Source organism: Thalassophryne amazonica, chromosome 12 (assembly GCF_902500255.1).
Source record: "Thalassophryne amazonica chromosome 12, fThaAma1.1, whole genome shotgun sequence".
NCBI lineage: Eukaryota > Metazoa > Chordata > Actinopteri > Batrachoidiformes > Batrachoididae > Thalassophryne > Thalassophryne amazonica.
The window spans coordinates 2,386,170-2,407,034 of record NC_047114.1 but is presented as its reverse complement, the minus strand read 5'-3'; the positions used below and the strand labels follow the sequence as shown (position 1 = coordinate 2,407,034).

The window sequence follows — 20,865 nt, the reverse complement described above, 5'->3', positions numbered from 1 at the left end:
TCGTCTGAATGTTTGTAAGACAGCTGGCGGCCTCCACTGCAGCTCAGCCTGGGCGCTGTCGTGCTTTTGGATATGTCATCATGCACATGACTGTGTGTGTGTGTGTGTGTGTGTAGGTGTGTCTGCGTGTGTCACCTACCTAACACAGTGACGGTGGCTCGGGCGGTGCGGACTGGCATGGTGAAGATGGAGCAGGTGTACTCGCCCTCGTCAGACAGCTGCACGTCAGAGATGGTGATGGACAGCTCAGTGGGCGTGGAAAGGTGCAGCTGGATCCGACTGTCCCTCAGCGCTGCCGGAGGAAGACGAGAAAGAGAAAGATTGGGAAATGTAGAGTCTAGTAGTGTTGGGGGGGAGAGATAGAAAGATGATGGAGGGGCAGCAAGAGGACGGAAGTATGAAAGAAGACAAGACAAACTCATTCACACCTACAGTCAATTTAAAGTTTCCACTTCACCGAACCTGCAGGTCTTTGAATGTGGGTGAAAGACGGAGCTCCCGGAGGGAAACCACGCAAACACAGAACATACAAACTCCACATAGACAGGACCTGGCGGGAAGCGAACCTGGGACCTTCTCGCTGCAAGGCAGCAGTGCTAACCACTAAGCCACCATGCTGGCTGCTTTCTGTTAGAGATTTACGCAAAAGTTAAATGATATTTTCAGAATGTCAACAAAGAACTATGACAACATAACAGCGTTAGCAAGACAGCAGGTGTGTTCAGGCCAAAACATGTTTGTGCAATGGATATAGTCTAAAAAAGTAAAAAAAAAAAAAAAAAAATTAAATTAAATTAAAAATGAGAATAAGCTAGAGAGTGTGATTCTTCACCTTATATTGACATGACAGCATCTCCAGTGAGTCATGCAATGCGACTGCCGGGTCGGGTTCTCCTGCGATAACTCATTCCAGCGAGTCTCTCATGACAACTGTAATTCCAATACAAGTTAGGGCAACGACAAGTCCCACTAAATACCTTCCTTGTTGTTTTTCCAGAGATGAAGATGTTTACACACACTGACGCCAACGCTGATGCCGATGCTGATGCCGGACAGGCGACACACAACATAATCCCACTGGACCTGTGGTCCAGGTGAGCTAAAAAGGTATAACTGTAAAAATATATGACTTGTGAAGTTTTTCATCCATATTTTAACTTTGAAGGAGCAGGTTCGAAAGTTAAACCAGTCCAGGTTAAACTCCTGCTCAAATAAGATAATTATTAAAGGGGTCATGTAGTGCAAACCACCAATATGGTGACGTCATATCATCACCACCCAAAATGTAAAAAAAAACTGTGATATTGATTTTAGGTCATATGGCCCACCCCAAATGTGAGATGGAGAGAAAGATAATAAAGAAGAGGAAGGACAGCTGAGAAGAAAGAAAAAATAAGGTGGTGAGAGCAGAGGAATGAGGGGGATGGTGGGAAAGTTTGGAAAAGAGAAGATGGAAGTACGTTGAAGGGAGGATGTGTGAGGGTAAGAAAGGTGAGAGCACAAAGGAAAAAAAGTGACGTGTAGGATCAGAGAGAGCGGGAAGTAATGGAGAGGTGAAAGAGAGAGGGAAAAGGTGGGAAGGGCGAGATAAGAAAGGAAGAGCAAAGTAAAGAGATGAAGTGCAGAATTTAAATGAAGGGTGGAAGAAAGGCAAAATGAGAAACAAAGAGGCGATGGAGGTGTTTAGACAGAAAATTATGTAAGTCAAGGGGAGGAGGAGGTGGAGGAGGGGAAGGCGTGATGAAGGTGAGGTGAGAGGAAGAAAGAAAATCAGCCGGATTGGGAGGCAAACAAAGAGAGCAGGCGAGAAAAAATAATACACAACAAAAAAAAAGAAGAAGCACAAACAGCAGAGAACAAAGGGGTGGGGGGGGGGGGGCATAAGGGAGACATAAATGGCTTTGTCACCAATCAGAAATCCTGCCATGAAAGAGACGAAAAAAGAGCCCGAGATCGAGAGCGAGAGAGCGACCAAGACATCATGATGATGAAATGCCACGAAATAAGCGTTGGTTTCCGTGATAGCGTTGACCTCTGTGGCGTTCGGGCTGTGTGATTGCTGTCTGTCTCTCTGTTCCCTGTCTGCCCGTCCATCTCACTCTCGGCTCCTCGGCTTTGTTCTGCGGTGCAGAAGATCAGCACCACATCTCTTCACATCATCTCAAAAACATACAAAATGTGGTTGTATGTAAAGTTAATGGTGTGAGTGCAGGCTGGTGAGCACCCACAACACATCTCTCTCCAAAAACAAGCACATTCTTGATGATTAAATTCAACAAAACAATATGGAGACAAGTATTTCCTGCAATCCTGAAAACCAATCTGCAGCATTTGAGCTGAGCTCCTCCAGCCGGGTGGAGATGGGCTTCTCCAGGCATTGCAAACAATCTTTGTTTCAATCTGGGAGGTGGTATCATCCCTACGGACGTGAAGAACACACTTATTGTCCAGCTCTGGAAAGGAAAGTGTGCTCCCTGGATTGCAATAATTACACTGCTCTCTGCTCCAGGAAAAGTGCTTCCTAGGATTATTCTTAATAGGATTTGGTTCCAGTTCTGGAACCCTCTAGCTTCACACCCAAGAGGTTTACCATCAACCACATCCTAACTCAGCGAGTACCCAATGAATGCGAGTGCAAATATCGACAGTCCTTCTGTGCAGACTACTTTTTTTTCATGAAGTGTTTTATTTTCTAAACTGACTGCTTTGTGGGCATCCTGAGAATTGGTGGGATCGTGGCCTGTACTTGAAAACTGTGAGTGCTGTCCACAGAGGGGTGGAGATTCTGAGCTCTTCCCGGGGAGTTCTGGTGTTCCTCAGGGATTGCTCTGTCTTCTAGTTCTTGCATGAGCTGGGTGTTGGGTCTGGTTGATGGAAACCAGAGATGTAGGTGTGTTTGTTGATGTGGGAGGGTTTACTGACCTTGACTTTGAGGACAATACTGTGACCTTTATGGGAACAAATGCACCATTTGAGAAAGAGTAAGGAATCAGAGCGTCTGGGTTTGCAATTGCTCTGTATCAAGACTAAGATGAATGAATGAATGAATAAGTTTATTTGGTACAAAATATCTGGTTTCTTGGTTTGCCTGTGTAACCGAAAGGGTGTAGGTTGAAGTGAAATCTTACATACACACCTACCCCCGTTTACCTTTGAAAATTATACTCAAATACAAAAAAGAGCAAAACACAGACATTTGAAATTAATCAGTGAACTTAAATTTCTCATCACAACAAAATAAATAATAGCGCACTATCCAGAAGTAATAGTACAAAATCAGCAAACTTAATTTTCCTGTAACGAAAAATGATCTTATCTTTGCAGAGACATTAACTGATGTCAACAGTGACGTTCGTGTCTCTGGGTCCTTTACCTTTGAGACTGAGAGAAGTTTGGGAAGAGCTCATGGAGTCATGAGGTTCCTCAACAGAGATGTTGGATGATGATGTCTCTGCAAGAGAACGGAGGTCCAAATCTTTCTGGGCGTGGCCCAAATCACCACACTCTTCCTTCACCCTTTCCCTTTGTTTTGTCACAGGAATGTGCAAAAAGAAGGGAAAAGGTGAAGGGATAGAATGAAGGAAGAGTGTGGTGATTTGGGCCTTGGACACTAACCAGTGACCTCAGGTGAGGACTGGATGCTTTTGGTGCCAGGTCTCTTCTGTTACTGAATGAATAAACAGAGTGTTGGAAGAGTCTCCTCCAGGATATGAACACAATAACTCTAAGGGCCCTGTCCCACTGGCGTTTAGGAGGATTTGCGCATGAAATGAGGAGACAAAAGCTGAGCGTCTGCAACAAAGGTGGGCAGAAATGACAAATGTCCAGAGGTGGATCAGCGAATACATGAGGAAGAAAAGCGGATATAACTGGGAACAGACGCGAAGGCGACAGCGGAGGTGCCCCCATGAGGGGCACAGCAGCCGTGATGCACTCGCTTCATCTGTGCCCACTCTGTCTGCATGTGCGACATACCATTTGCGACCGTGATGTGGCCGTGCTGGGCACGCGTTATATCTGTTTTGCACGCTGTCCCGGTCCACCGCCAAGCCGCGCCAACCCGCGCCAACCCGTCGGTTGCAGATATCAGCGGATGACAGGGGATATGTGGCGCGTTGGTTGTGTATGTCCTGCGTATGTCTTCAGTATGTGTTCAGGAAGTGATGCGGATCTCATCTGCATCAAGATTTTTGAGCCGCTCAAAAATCCTGGCTGCGGACATGCGTGCCTCCGCGGATGATCACGGACGTGTTCGGATGTCAGCCGACTCGTACAGGAATGTTACACGGATATTGCGGTTGTTTGGCGGATGTGGGCCACTTTTGTGCGCATACCACCCACAAATCCTCCTAAACGCCAGTGGGACAGGGCCCTAAAACAATAAAAGTCTCCAAATTAAAAGGTGTGTATCAGCTTTGATAAACCGCATCAATACAAAAACAAGTAATGCACCATAGGACACCCCCACCCCACCCACTGGACATGAATGAATGATCCTCCATTTCACAAATATGAAGGTTCTCAAACTCGTGACCCTGCACTTGCACCCCGTAGACAGACTGGAGGTGAGCGCCCACCGAGTTGTCTCCCTGTTGTTCAGTCATTTGGCCGTGTATTTGTTCTAACACTGAGAAGAAAGCTAACGTAAGTTCTAAAACACCTGCTGAAACTCCAGGTAAGTTTTTTCAGGGAGCAGTGGTCCATTCTTCCATCCTGTCAGGACTCGACTCCGGTAACACTTTGTTCACCTGCATCAGCACATTTTCACACGCTCGGCTCCAACCAGCCCACAACTCTGCAGCAAAGCCTGCAGCTAAAAAAGAAAAGCACATTTCTTTTTACACGGGGTCCAGAACACGTGACCGTTCCTTTCAGGCCTCGTTTCATTAAAGCTCGATGTGACACTGGCAAACACGACTCATACTGATCTTTAATATTCTGAAGAAACACATCTGAACCGTACATTTCTATCATCTGTCCTAAAAACAGGAGTTAAGGAACAGCCCCGCTGAAAAGCCTGGATCTTGGTCTTGATCCAGGACACTCCTCACACAGCACCTCGCTCATTGATCCGACAGAGATCACAGCATCATCTGCAAAGTCAAGGTCAGTGAAGCTTCGCCTGCCAACAAATGACACCACAGTCCTTCTCGACTCCAAGTCCATTCAAGCGTGGAGAGCAAACTGTGGGCGTGTCTGCTGTATGTGTTGCATGCAAACTGTGGGCGTGTCTATGTATGTGTAGAGTGCAAACTGTAGGCGTGTCCATGTATGTGTAGCGTGCAAACTGTGGGCGTGTCCATGTATGTGTAGAGTGCAAACTGTGGGCGTGTCCATGTATGTGTAGAGTGCAAACTGTGGGCGTGTCTATGTATGTGTAGAGTGCAAACTGTGGGCGTGTCTATGTATGTGTAGAGTGCAAACTGTGGGTGTGTCTATGTATGTGTAGAGTGCAAACTGTGGGTGTGTCTATGTATGTGTAGAGTGCAAACTGTGGGTGTGTCTATGTATGTGTAGAGTGCAAACTGTGGGTGTGTCTATGTATGTGTAGAGTGCAAACTGTGGGCGTGTCCATGTATGTGTAGCGTGCAAACTGTGGGCGTGTCTATGTATGTGTGCATTGCAAACTGTGGGCGTGTCCATGTATGTGTGTTATTCTGCTTTACTGGTTCTTGATTTTTCAGCCATATCTTTTTGTTTTTCTTTGTTTTTCTTGCTCTTTGTCTCTCTATGTCTCCATCTGTTCGTCTCACTCCCCAAACATCTCTTTCTTTTTTTCTGTAACTTTATCCAATAATTGATCTTTTTGCCTTATCACTGAAGGTCGCTGCATTTGTCTTCCTGAGTTGCTGTGCGTGTGTGCGTGCATGTGTTCGCCCTCTGGACCCTTGGCCCGACTATCACTCTCTTTAATTGTCTTTCACTCATCCCTCCTCCGTCTCCCTTCTTTCTTTCTCGCTCTTGTTTTTCATCTTTGTCTCATATCTCATCCATTTCTAATCTTTTCTGACTTCAGGCCTTTTCTTTCTTTCTTTTGTCATAAACAATGGGTTTTTCAGGAACAGTGTGATATCTAGTTACCTGAGCGTATTGATCAGCCTTGAAAATTCTACGTGCACCTTTTTGCTGCTTAGCATGTTTTGGGCGACATAAATGATCTGACAGTGGGTCACTTGCTGCTGGTTGGGTTTTGTTTCTGAGCTGAATAGGTGTAATCACGGATGTAATCATGGATACTGCACAGCAAGTGGGCCTTTCTGCCAATTTGTCTCAACAAAAAGAATCTCCTGCTTTCCAAAAAAATGTCCCCACAGAGCGCCGTGATGGACGAGATGATTGTGAAAGTGGACAGCAGGCCTGACGTAGCACACAGAGGAGACTCAGACTCGGGGCTCCCCGCAGGAGCTTTAGGGTTGTTGATGCTAAGCTCAGCTGAGGATGAAGGCAGGATGCAGCGCCACTGTGCTGCATTCAGGGACTGTAATGGATCAGTGTTTAGAGCAGCGGACGTCTGCGCAGAACGTGAGGAGGATCGCTGACACCGTGAACAGCCTCAGCTGCGACACTTTGGCCATGTGAGCTGTTTCTCTGTGCACGATCAGGCAGACGTCCATGTTTCGCCTGGCTGCAGCAGACAGATGTTTATTTGTGGCTGAGTGGTTGCCATCCAGGACCTGTGCATCCTCCCTGACTTGACTTCACTTGAGTTGAGTGAATACTGATTCTGTTTTTGAAACCCTGGACCTGACTGTGTCCTTAATTACACCTCAAGAGACCCTTTTGTGTCTCTATTAATAATAATATTTGTACGGGATAACACTTCTTCAGCATGAATTAACGTTTCATTTTAAAAACATTTTTATGTGCCCTTATAAACTATATTCATCTTTGGCATTAAAAGTAGATAAATGATAAAGGATCCATTTTCATTTTAACATGACAAGACTTAAATCTTCACTCATTGCTATGATATGGAACACAATAAATTTAATGGGTGGAAATTTGTGATTTACATTCCATCTTATGACATTTGGACAGTTTCACTCTGCAAATACTGACTAGTTACATCCATAAATGTTGATTTAGTCACCTTTCAGTTGTTACCCAAAGCCATCAAATATGCCATTGGGTCCATCCATCTGTCTGTCTGTCCGTCTGTCCATTTGTCCATCCATCTGTCCATCTCTCTTTCTGTCCGTCTGTCCATCTGTCTGTCTGTCTGTCCATCCGTCTGTCTGTCCTCAGCATAAGTCCAGTCCTGTTACTGCCAGAGTCTTCAAATTCACAGGGAACATTCTTCAATCAAGCAATTTTATTTATATAGCGCCAAATCACAACAAACAGTTGCCCGAAGGCGCTTTATACGTATTGTAAGGCAAGGCCATACAATAATCACAGAAAAACCCCAACGGTCAAAACGACCCCCTGTGAGCAAGCACCCAGCGACAGTGGGAAGGAAAAACTCCCTTCTAACAGGAAGAAACCTCCAGCAGAACCAGGCTCAGGGAGGGGCAGTCTTCTGCTGGGACTGGTTTGGGCTGAGGGAGAGAACCAGGAAAAAGACATGCTGTGGAGGGGAGCAGAGATCAGTCACTAATGATTAAATGCAGAGTGGTGCATACAGAGCAAAAAGAGAAAGAAACAGTGCATCATGGGAACCCCCCAGCAGTCTAACTCTATAGCAGCATAACTAAGGGATGGTTCAGGGTCACCTGATCCAGCCCTAACTATAAGCTTTAGCAAAAAGGAAAGTTTTAAGCATAATCTTAAAAGTAGAGAGGGTGTCTGTCTCCCTGATCTGAATTGGGAGCTGGTTCCACAGGAGAGGAGCCTGAAAGCTGAAGGCTCTGCCTCCCATTCTACTCTTACAAACCCTAGGAACTACAAGTAAGCCTGCAGTCTGAGAGCGAAGCGCTCTATTGGGGTGATATGGTACTACGAGGTCCCTAAGATAAGATGGGACCTGATTATTCTAAACCTTATAAGTAAGAAGAAGAATTTTAAATTCTATTCTAGAATCTTGGGACACAGACCTTGGACAAGTTCAAAGATGGCTAACCTTGACCTCTTTTAAGAGGTTAAAAAGTAACATTCTATTCCTATTTTTATGGTATGACGTCACAGATGTTAGTGTGGTGATGTCACTTCCTGGTATCACTAGCTGCTAACTTTGTGTCATTTTTGGCTAAAAATAACACCTTTCTCAAATAATATATTAAAGCTAGTGAGAAATAAACACATCTAAAACTGAAAACATTGTTTTTGTAACCTGATAACACCTCTGGCGTCATTTACAAGACAATTCACGTCATTAGCGTGCATGCTAACTTCTGCTAACTCAAAGCTAACTTCCTATTCAGGGTTTTCATGTATCCCATAATCCCTTGTGTGCCAGAGAGTTGCTGCAGTCAAAACAACATAGAGAATCCACACGATGACAATTGTAAATTAATATTATACTACAAAAATGTATTTTTTATGCTTTTCATCACGTTAATAAGAGACTGCTGCATGATACCCTGAAAACTTGCTAAAACAATTATAACAAATAATCCGTGTCTGTTACATTTAATCTGCGTGGAATTTAATATACGGAAACCGAGTGTCAGACATATTATATATATTAGTCTGGAACAAAGAGGACAAACAGTGTTGTAAAGAACAATAATCAAGACGTTAAAGAGCAAACTTCACTTTCCCCCAGAACGACATGATCAGGAAGCGATTGTAGCTCACAGCAGCTCCCATTGAAAATAACGGAGAGACAGACTGTGATTCTCACATGTTTACATGAAACAAACACAATAACAACGTCTATAAACCCAGAGAATATATTCAGTTTTAGGTACAATATAAAAATAGTTTTATGTTGTGATGTTAATGGTGTTGTCTGTGTGCAGCGGTTAAAGTGCAGCGTGATCAGAGCGTCTCAGTGCATCTGGTACCATGCAGTGCTGGGGAGTGTGCAGTGTCTGGGACCATGCAGCGTCGGGGAGTGTGCAGCATCTGGGACCATGCAACGTCGGGGAGTGTGCAGCATCTGGGACCATGCAACGTCAGGGGAGTGTGCAGCATCTGGGACCATGCAGCGTCAGGGAGTGTGCAGCGTCTGGGACCATGCAACGTCGGGGAGTGTGCAGCGTCTGGGACCATGCAGCATTGGGGAGTGTGCAGCGTCTGGGACCATGCAGCATTGGGGAGTGTGCAGCATCTGGAACCATGCAGCATTGGGGAGTGTGCAGCATCTGGAACCATGCAGCATTGGGGAGTGTGCAGCATCTGGGAGCATGCGGGGTTTAGAACCATGCTGTGTCGGGGAGTGTGCAGTGTCTGGGACCGTGCAGTCGCGGGGAGTGTACAGCAGGTCTTATCAGGAGGTCTTTCAGTTGATGTGTTGGTGTAGTTTGCGTGACGACAGCAGCACAAATCCTTTTCCACATCAGCGTGTTTGTTTATCTCTGTGGTTGGTGAGATTGCGGTTTTTCTCTGCAGCTCAGATAGAGACCGGATCCTCCCCACAGGTCCAAATGTTGATCTGGTCACAGCAGCTATTTTGGCCGGCTCGTCTTCCTCCTCCTCCTCCTCCTCCTCCTCCTCCCTTCATCTTTCTCATGCTCTTTTAACTTCAAACATTCAGAAGAGCAGAATTCTCACAACACATCCTGAGCACACATCCATATATTCCTTTTTCATCTGCCTCCACCTAAGTTTGTAGTCTGCCCTCAACTCTCTCAAATTCAAATTTGTTTTATTGCCACAAGAGAGAAGAAAGCTGGACCTCCTGAAGAAAAGACTTCAGGTAGAATGCCCAATTTTCAACTTTCTGTCTCTTATCTCCTTCTCTCTCGACCTCTTCAGCTGCCTCGTCAGGCCAAACTATGACGCTGTGGATGGAAATTTAAATCAGCAAAAAAAAAGCAGTTGAAGGATGGATGAGAAATGTGGAAAATTACATAATGTATAGCAGTACTGAATCGTACCGTTAATAAAAGGCGATAACAATCAATACACCTTCGTTATGTCGGCTAAGACATTATTCTAATTGTACAGCAGGGGGCTCTGTGGGATAAGCGCTGGACCACCAATATATAAGACTGGAGTTTTATTCCATATGTGTGCTTGGACTTCCTGTCTGCGTCTTTGGACAGGAGGTCCGTTCAGCTGTAAATAGGTACTGGTCTTTGCTGGGGAGTAAGCGCTTATCCAGATGGACCTGTGGACATTCATCTGTTTCATGCTACAGTATCTGGGGATAAACACTGTCCTGATGGGTCTCAGGGCTGGTCTGGACTTCAATCAATCAATCAATTTTTTTTTTATATAGCGCCAAATCACAACAAACAGTTGCCCCAAGGCGCTTTATATTGTAAGGCAAGGCCATACAATAATGATGTAAAACCCCAACGGTCAAAACGACCCCCTGTGAGCAAGCACTTGGCTACAGTGGGAAGGAAAAACTCCCTTTTAACAGGAAGAAACCTCCAGCAGAACCAGGCTCAGGGAGGGGCAGTCTTCTGCTGGGACTGGTTGGGGCTGAGGGAGAGAACCAGGAAAAAGACATGCTGTGGAGGGGAGCAGAGATCAATCACTAATGATTAAATGCAGAGTGGTGCATACAGAGCAAAAAGAGAAAGAAACAGTGCATCATGGGAACCCCCCAGCAGTCTACGTCTATAGCAGCATAACTAAGGGATGGTTCAGGGTCACCTGATCCAGCCCTAACTATAAGCTTTAGCAAAAAGGAAAGTTTTAAGCCTAATCTTAAAAGTAGAGAGGGTGTCTGTCTCCCTGATCTGAATTGGGAGCTGGTTCCACAGGAGAGGAGCCTGAAAGCTGAAGGCTCTGCCTCCCATTCTACTCTTCCAAACCCTAGGAACTACAAGTAAGCCTGCAGTCTGAGAGCGAAGCGCTCTATTGGGGTGATATGGTACTACGAGGTCCCTAAGATAAGATGGGACCTGATTATTCAAAACCTTATAAGTAAGAAGAAGAATTTTAAATTCTATTCTAGAATTAACAGGAAGCCAATGAAGAGAGGCCAATATGGGTGAGATATGCTCTCTCCTTCTAGTCCCCGTCAGCACTCTAGCTGCAGCATTTTGAATTAACTGAAGGCTTTTTAGGGAACTTTTAGGACAACCTGATAATAATGAATTACAATAGTCCAGCCTAGAGGAAATAAATGCATGAATTAGTTTTTCAGCATCACTCTGAGACAAGACCTTTCTGATTTTAGAGATATTGCGTAAATGCAAAAAAGCAGTCCTACATAGCAGTCCGACTTAGTTTCTTCTTCTGAGTTGTATACAGACTGAGTGTCTTAAGTGGAAGCTCTCTGCATAGAATCCTAGGGTGCTTCTGGAAAAACCCAAATGAGGTAACAGAATTTCATTCAGAACAAATGACTAGAGGCCCGTCACCCTGACATCTGTAGTTATGAAGTCTTTTGAATGGCTGGTATTGAGCCACCTGAAGGACATCACAGGACCCCTGCTGGATGGGCAAGCAGCTCAGTTGAGGATGCAGTCAACATGAGACCTCATTATGTCCTGCAGCACCTGGACTCTGCAGAGACGTACATGAGGATCCTGTTGGTGGACTTCAGCTCGGTGTTGAACACCATCATCCACAGACATTCTCCACAGCAACTCTCCAACTTCTCTATGCCAGCTCCCACCTGTCAGTAGATCTCCAATTTCCTGACGGACAGGACACAGCAGGTGAGGATGGGGAGTGGCTAGTGGACTTCATTACCTAACATTACCGGCATTTAGTGGACACACATCTGTACTTCCTACACACATTTTCACCTTCCCATCACTTGTGGTGGAATATTCTCTCAAAGTCTCTAACTAGGCGTCGCTTCTGACATTTGATCCTGGTTCTGTGACCGTGAGCTTCCCTTTATCATGCCATACTCACTGATCTGAGACCAGTGCTTGATCCTGGATCAGTGCACCAACCATGAGACAGACCTTGTAGTCTTTAATGTTCACCCCCCACCCGCTCATGTACTATCTCCTGCTGTACCTTCAGTCAGAATTAAAAAGAAAAAAAAAAAATCATTCACAGGCTGCACAAATGCATGCAAAATCAATGGAAAGAGAAAAACAGCAAGAGGAGCCCGGCTTCGCCTCGGGGCGTGCCAAATGAAGCAAAGAGGCATTAGTTCCAGCTGGAACTTAAGAGAGAATTTTTTCCGTTGGGTACATCAGCTTCCAGCAAGACGACAGTGCAGTCCCACAGTGCTCTGAAAAAGGTTGATGGGATGTGTTTGTCCAACAGCAGTGGTCAACAGTCTGCACTGAAAGCTGCTGCTGGCTGCACAAAAAGCTGAAATAGAAGCACGAGAAAAGCACAGTGACGCCTTCCGATGATTTTTCTTCATTATTACAAAAGACGTTAAGGAAGCTGCCATCGGAACGGCTGTCCCTGCCACCGTCATTCCTCAGCTGCTTCACTGAGGTTCATAGAAAGAACATTGGAAAAAGGTTTAACTTCCCCAATGTAACTGTTTTCCAAATGAAAATGTGCTACAAACCATTGATCACAAAAACAAAAAATTGCCTGTGACTGATCAGACTTTGAGTTCTTGACAATCACATTCCGATTCAATGTGTTTGTCTCCAGAGCAGAAGGTTCCCAGTTCAAGGCCCCTCCTGCCCGTAGTATATACAGCTGTATTTTGTATGATGTGTCAGTCACATGATGCCAGACTGAGGAAATGTATGAGGAAGTGACATGACGTTTGACATCCATTTGTGTCTGTTTTTGCCCTGTATGATTGCTTTCTCATTGGTTCAATGCATTCCCTGCCAGCTGAAGTCCGACGAGTCCCTCGGAAAGTTCTGTGCATGCTCAGAACCTGGAGCATCAGGCGGAGAGCTTTCCTGTACCGTGTTATCCTGTACACTCAAAAAATGACTCATCGGATGAGCTCAGTTCAATTTTGTGTAGGATTTCTATCTAATAAATAAATGTAGCCCCAACTCAAAAAAGTACACACATACAAGATAATTTATTTTAATTTAGTTGAGACGAAATATATTTATTGGATGGAAAGCCAATCCAATGAGTCCTTTTTTTAGCATACTTGTTTGTTACTGTATTTTCCAGTTATGTTTTTTTTTACTAGTTTGGCGAGGTCCTGTGGCTTATACTCCACTGCAACTTACATACTCAAATGTCACACATTAATCGTTAACAAGAGTAACCATAACGACTATTTATATCGGGCTTTGCCAGGAATGAAAGTAAACAAAATAAACTGTAATACAACCCCAATTCCAATGAAGTTGGGACACTGTATGAAATGTAAATAAAAACAGAAGACAATGATTTTCAAATCCTCTTCAACCTATATTCATTTGAATACACCACAAAGACAAGATATTTAATGTTCAAACTGATAAACTTTATTGTTTTTGTGCAAATATTTCCTCATTTTGAAATGGATGCCTGCAAGACATATCAAAAAAGTTGGGGCGGGGCAACAAAAGACTGGGAAAGTTGATGAATGTTCAAAGAACACCTAATTGGAAACAGGTGAGTGTCATGTTTGGGTATAAAAGGAGCATCCCCAAAATGCTCATCTGTTCACAAAGATGGGGTGAGGATCACCACGTTGTGAACAACTGCATGAAAAAATAGTCCAACAGTTTAAGAACAATGTTTCTCAACATGCAATTGCAAGGAATTCAGGGATTCTATCATCTACAGTCAATAATATAATCAGAAGATTCAGAGAATCTGGAGAACTTACTACACGTAAGCGGCAAGGCCGAAAACCAACAGTGAATGCCCGTGACCTTTGATCCCTCAGGCAGCACTGCATTAAAAACTGACATCATTGTGTAAAGGATCTTACCGCGTGGGATCAGGAACACTTCAGAAAACCATTGTCAGTTAACACAGTTTGTCGCTACATCTACAAGTACAAGTTAAAACTCTACCATGAAAAGTGAAAGTCAAACATCAACAACATCCAGAACAACACCCCGGACTGTTGAACAACTGAAGTCGTACATCAAGCAAGAATGGGAAAGAATTCCACCTACAAAGCTTCAACAATTAGTGTCCTCAGTTCCCAAACGCTTATTGAGTGTTGTTAGAAGGAAAGGTGATGTAACACAGTGGGAAACATACCACTGTACCAGCTTTTTGGAAACGTGTTGCAGGCATCCATTTCAAACTGAGCAAATATTTGCACAAAAACAATAAAGTTTATCAGTTTGAACATTAAATATCTTGTCTTTGTGGTGTATTCAGTTGAATATAGGTTGAAGAGGATTTGAAAATCATTGTATTCTGTTTTTATTTACATTATACACAACGTCCAAACTTAGTTAGAAAATTGAGATGAATAAAAAAAATAAAGAGCTGATAATGCAGTAGAAATGTGGGACGTATACTCAAATGTGACTTTTACCCCAGAAAATACTGTACCTCTGTGATACTCGTGCATTTATATCCTCTGGTTGTCTGATGCTTCAGACTGAATTTCTGATTGGTCAATGCGCTGGCGCGGAATGTGAATTCAGCACCAGGGCAGAGAGGACAGTTCCCGATGCAGCATCATGTAGCACGGCTGATCATTGAGCCAAACTGAAAACACAGCAGAGATCTAAGTTCTTAGTTTTTTATTTTTAATAAATTAGCAAAAATAAAAAAAAATAAAAAAAACATTTTTCATGTTGTCATTGTGGGTTGTTGTAGGTAGAATCTATAGAAAAAATTTACTCCATTTTTGAGGCATTTCAGTGTCACCATGGATGTCCTGATCAGGGACCCTCAGAGTGGGAGGACGACTCGTCATTACATATGACGACCGTGGTGCTCTGATCGCTTCCTCTGCCTTTTACAATGAAATAATGCTGACTTTTTCTGGATAGATAGATAGATAGATAGATAGATAGATAGATAGATAGATAGATAGATAGATAGATAGATAGATAGATAGATAGATAGATAGATAGATAGATAGATAGATAGATAGATAGATAGATAGATAGATGGATGGATGGATGGATGGATGGATGGATGGATGGATGGATGACTGGAGGCAGTTTGAAGCAGAAACGAGGTGATAATCAGTGAACCGCAGCTAATGACGCATGCACAGTGAAGGCAGAGAGGACTGATTTTTCCATTCTGATTTTGTCCGTCAATAAAGGCCACCATCCTACAGAAGACTCTCACATATGAAAGAAATTAGTTCTTTTTTGACAGAGTTGCAATTTTTTGAAAATTTGTTCAATGCCAAAGAGAGGGATTTTTTTTTCTTTTTTGTCTTTTGACCAATGACCTTGAAAACTAAATTAGTTCTTGCCTATCAGGGTATGAAGCTTCAGTAAAACAATTGCATAAAATATGAAAAATTGTGAGTTCCAGGCTGTTGGCAAACAAACAGACAAACCGGGGCGATAACAAAAAATAAAGAAATAAAAAGAATTTTTAACTTTCATTGTTTCAGGTATTTGTTTTGTCTTCACTTCGTTCTTGATTTTTTTTAAATTGATTATTTGGAGCAGACGATGGAAGCAGAATGTGTGGAAAACGCTTCCATACTTCCTGAGATGTCTGCTGGCTGTGAACTCGGCACAGACACCACAAAAACTCTGAGTGATGCCGCCTGGATCAATAGCTTTTCAGAAAATGTCAGAAAGCACCGCTGCGCCGGGAACGCCCATCGCCACTTCATCTCAGTCGCTGTCTCACCATCAATTTCTCTCTTTCGACAACTTCTTTGACTTCAGATCATTTAAGGGGCAAAACCTATAAAAGTGCTTTGTGTGACTTTAAAAAATGATTTACAAGTTGTGGCGTGTTTTTAGTGCAGCTGAAGTCAGCCTAATCAAAGTCCTCTCGTGAGGCGCGAGCCTCCACATCCGCGGTGGTTAGTAAATCACCAGAGCAACATCACCTTGTTAAACTGTGCCGCGGCAGATGTCTGATGTCTGCTCACACGCTTTTACGGAAAGAAAGTCAACTGAACACAGCAAATAAATTATTGATCCTTTGAAAGTATATTTTTCTGATCAGGCAGTGTGTGTGTGTGTGTGTGTGTGTGTTTATGTGTGTTATATGTGTGTTTCTATCTGTGTGTGTGTTTATGTCTGTGTGTGTGTTTATGTCTGTGTGTGTGTGTGTGTGTTTATGTCTGTGTGTGTGTTTATGTCTCTGTGTGTGTGTGTGTGTGTGTTTATGTTTATGTCTGTGTGTGTGTTTATGTCTGTGTGTTTATATGTGTGTGTGTATGTGTTTATGTCTGTGTGTGTGTTTGTGTTTATGTCTGTGTGTGTGTTTATGTCTGTGTGTTTCTATGTGTGTGTGTATGTGTTTATGTCTGTGTGTGTTTGTGTGTGTGTTTATGTCTGTGTGTTTCTATGTGTGTGTGTATGTGTGTGTTTCTATGTGTGTGTGTGTTTATGTCTGTGTTTCTATGTGTGTGTGTGTGTGTGTGTTTATGTCTGTGTGTGTGTGTTTATGTCTCTCTGTGCGTGTGTATGTGTTTATGTCTGTGTGTGTGTTTATGTCTCTGTGTGTGTGTGTTTGTGTGTGTGTTTATGTCTGTGTTTCTATGTGTCTGTGTGTGTGTTTATGTCTGTGTTTCTATGTGTGTGTGTGTTTATTTCTGTGTGTTTGTCTCTGTGTTTCTATGTGTGTGTGTGTGTGTGTTTATGTCTGTGTGTTTGTCTCTGTGTTTCTGTGTGTGTGTGTGTTTATGTCTGTGTGTTTGTCTCTGTGTTTCTGTGTGTGTGTGTGTTTATGTCTGTGTGTTTGTCTCTGTGTTTCTATGTGTGTGTGTTTATGTCTGTGTGTTTGTTTATTTCTGTGTGTGTGTTTATGTCTGTGTGTGTGTTTATGTCTGTGAGTGTGTGTTTATGTCTGTGTATGTGGTTCTATGTGTGTGTGTTTATGTCTGTGTTTCTATGTGTGTGTGTGTTTATGTCTGTGTGTGTGTGTATGTGTTTATGTCTGTGTGTGTGTTTATGTCTCTGTGTGTGTGTGTTTATGTCTGTGTGTTTCTATGTGTGTGTGTATGTGTTTATGTCTGTGTTTATGTCTGTGTGTGTGTTTATGTCTGTGTGTTTCTATGTGTGTGTTTATGTCTGTGTGTGTGTTTGTGTGTGTGTTTATGTCTGTGTGTTTCTATGTGTGTGTGTGTGTGTGTGTTTATGTCTGTGTTTCTATGTGTGTGTTTATGTCTGTGTGTGTGTGTGTGTTTATGTGTGTGTTTATGTCTGTGTGTGTGTGTTTGTGTGTGTGTTTATGTCTGTGTGTTTCTATGTGTGTGTTTATGTCTGTGTGTGTGTGTGTGTTTGTGTGTGTGTTTATGTCTGTGTGTTTCTATGTGTGTGTGTGTGTTTATGTCTGTGTGTGTGTGTGTTTGTGTGTGTGTTTATGTCTGTGTTTATGTCTGTGTGTTTGTGTGTGTGTTTATGTCTGTGTTTACGTCTTTGTGTGTGTGTTTATGTCTGTGTTTATGTCTGTGTGTGTGTGTTTATGTCTGTGTATGTGGTTCTATGTGTGTGTGTGTTTATGTCTGTGTTTCTATGTGTGTGTGTGTGTGTGTTTATGTCTGTGTGTGTGTTTATTTCTGTGTGTGTGTGTGTGTGTGTGTTTATGTCTCTCTGTGTGTGTATGTGTTTATGTCTGTGTGTGTGTTTATGTCTCTGTGTGTGTGTGTTTATGTCTCTGTGTTTCTATGTGTGTGTGGATGTGTTTATGTCTGTGTGTGTGTTTGTGTGTGTGTTTATGTCTGTGTGTTTCTATGTGTGTGTGTTTATGTCTGTGTGTTTCTGTGTGTTTGTGTGTGTGTTTATGTCTGTGTGTTTCTATGTGTGTGTGTGTGTGTTTATGTCTGTGTTTCTATGTGTGTGTGTGTGTTTATGTCTGTGTGTGTGTGTTTATGTGTGTGTTTATGTCTGTGTGTGTGTGTTTGTGTGTGTGTTTATGTCTGTGTGTTTCTATGTGTGTGTTTATGTCTGTGTGTGTGTGTTTGTGTGTGTGTTTATGTCTGTGTGTTTCTATGTGTGTGTGTGTGTGTGTTTATGTCTGTGTGTGTGTTTGTGTGTGTGTTTATGTCTGTGTTTATGTCTGTGTGTTTGTGTGTGTGTTTATGTCTGTGTTTATGTCTGTGTGTATGTGTTTATGTCTGTGTGTGTGTTTATGTGTGTTTGTGTGTGTGTTTATGTCTGTGTTTATGTCTGTTTCTATGTGTGTGTGTGTGTTTATGTCTGTGTGTTTGTCTCTGTGTTTCTATGTGTGTGTGTGTGTGTTTATGTCTGTGTGTTTGTCTCTGTGTTTCTGTGTGTGTGTGTTTATGTCTGTGTGTTTGTCTCTGTGTTTCTATGTGTGTGTGTGAGTGTGTGTGTGTTTATGTCTGTGGGTTTGTCTCTGTGTTTCTGTGTGTGTGTGTGTGTGTGTGTGTTTATGTCTGTGTGTTTGTCTCTGTGTTTCTATGTGTTTATGTCTGTGTTTCTATGTCTGTGTGTTTCTATGTGTAGTGTGTTTATGTTTATTTCTGTGTGTGTGTGTGTGTGTGTTTTATGTCTCTGTGTGTGTGTGTTTATGTCTCTGTGTGTGTTTCTATGTGTGTGTGTGTTTATGTCTCTGTGTGTGTGTGTGTGTGTTTATGTCTCTCTGTGTGTGTGTGTGTTTATGTCTGTGTGTGTGTTTATGTCTGTGGGTTTCTATGTGTGTGTGTATGTGTTTATGTCTGTGTGTGTGTTTGTGTGTGTGTTTATGTCTGTGTGTTTCTATGTGTGTGTGTGTGTGTGTGTTTATGTCTGTGTTTCTATGTGTGCGTGTGTGTTTATGTCTGTGTTTATGTCTGTGTGTGTTTGTGTGTGTGTTTATGTCTGTGTGTTTCTATGTGTGTGTGTATGTGTTTATGTCTGTGTGTGTGTTTGTGTGTGTGTTTATGTCTGTGTGTTTCTATGTGTGTGTGTGTTTATGTCTGTGTTTCTATGTGTGTGTGTGTGTGTGTGTGTTTATGTCTGTGTGTTTCTATGTGTGTGTGTGTGTGTTTATGTCTGTGTGTGTGTTTATGTCTGTGTGTGTGTGTGTGTGTGTGTGTGTGTATGTCTGTGTGTTTATGTCTGTGTTTCTGTGTGTGTGTTTATGTCTGTGTGTGTGTGTTTATGTCTCTGTGCGTGTGTATGTGTTTATGTCTGTGTGTGTGTTTATGTCTGTGTTTCTATGTGTGTGTTTATGTCTGTGTGTGTGTGTGTTTGTGTGTGTGTTTATGTCTGTGTTTCTATGTGTCTGTGTGTGTGTTTATGTCTGTGTGTGTGTGTTTATGTCTGTGTTTCTATGTGTGTGTGTGTGTGTTTATGTCTGTGTGTTTGTCTCTGTGTTTCTGTGTGTGTGTGTTTATGTCTGTGTGTTTGTCTCTGTGTTTCTATATGTGTGTGTTTATGTCTGTGTGTTTGTTTCTGTGTTTCAATGTGTGTGTGTGTGTGTGTGTTGTTTATGTCTGTGTTTCTTTGTGTGTGTGTGTTTATGTCTGTGTGTTTGTGTTTCTATGTGTGTGTGTGTTTATGTCTGTGTTTGTGTTTCTATGTGTGTGTGTGTGTGTTTACGTGTGTGTTTCTATGTGTGTTTACGTGTGTGTGTGTTTCTATGTGTGTTTCTGTGTTTGTGTGTGTTTGTCCGTGTGGTACAATGTGTGTTTATGTGTGTGTGTGTGTGTGTGTGTGTGTTTACGTGTGTGTTTCTATGTGTGTTTACGTGTGTGTGTGTTTCTATGTGTGTTTCTGTGTTTGTGTGTGTTTGTCCGTGTGGTACAATGTGTGTTTATGTGTGTGTGTGTGTGTGTGTGTGTTTACGTGTGTGTGTGTTTCTATGTGTGTTTACATGTGTGTGTTTGCGTGTGTGTTACCATTTGCCGTATTGATGTTTCATATCTCGTGGCTCTGTGAGATGTCAGGAACACTGAGACGCTCTGATCAGGCTGCACTTTAACCGCCGCACACGGACAGCAGCATTAAACTCTTTGTATATTGTGTCTAAAACTCTGGTGAATATATTCTCCGGGTTTATAGATGTTGTTATTGTGTTTGTTTTATGTAAACCTGCCAGAAGCTCAGGTTGTTTTTCCATTATTTTCACTTTGAGCTGCGATCGCTTCCTGTTCATGTCCTTCTGGGGGAAAGTGAATTTTGCTCTTTAACGTCCTGTTTGTACCAGAGTTATATGTAAAAAAAATGTCTGAAATATGTTTTGCTTTTATTAAATTCCACGCAGGTTAAACGTAGCAGAACCGGATTATTTGGAATATTTGTTTTAGCACGTTTTCAGAGTCTCATGCAGCAGTCTCTTATTAACATGATTAAAAGCATAAAAATGTACATTTTGGTCGGATAATGTTCATTTGCAGGTGTCATCATGTGGATTCTCTATGTTGTTTAGATAACAGTGACTGTCTGGTGCACAAAGGATTATGGGATATCTCAATTGGGTGATCTATCATCTCAATCAATCAATCAATCAATCAATTTTATTTATATAGCGCCAAATCACAACAAACAGTTGCCCCAAGGCGCTTTATATTGTAAGGCAAGGCCATACAATAATTACGTAAAAACCCCAATGGTCAAAACGATCCCCTGTGAGCAAGCACTTGGCAACAGTGGGAAGGAAAAACTCCCTTTTAACAGGAAGAAACCTCCAGCAGAACCAGGCTCAGCGAGGGGCAGTCTTCTGCTGGGACTGGTTGGGGCTGAGGGAGAGAACCATGAAAAAGACATGCTGTGGAGGGGAGCAGAGATCAATCACTAATGATTAAATGCAGAGTGGTGCATATAGAGCAAAAAGAGAAAGAAACACTCAGTGCATCATGGGAACCCCCCAGCAGTCTAA

At 42.7% G+C, this 20,865-nt stretch overlaps 1 protein-coding gene across 1 annotated transcript in view; it reads right to left on the bottom strand.

The window, feature by feature from the left end:
- Positions 1-20,865, bottom strand: part of LOC117522342 (cell adhesion molecule 3-like) — a 302,078-nt gene that overhangs the window by 45,560 nt on the left and 235,653 nt on the right. The window contains exon 4 of the mRNA XM_034183737.1: positions 140-292. Coding sequence (XP_034039628.1) covers positions 140-292 — 153 coding nt within the window. The remainder of the gene's footprint in view (positions 1-139; positions 293-20,865) is intronic.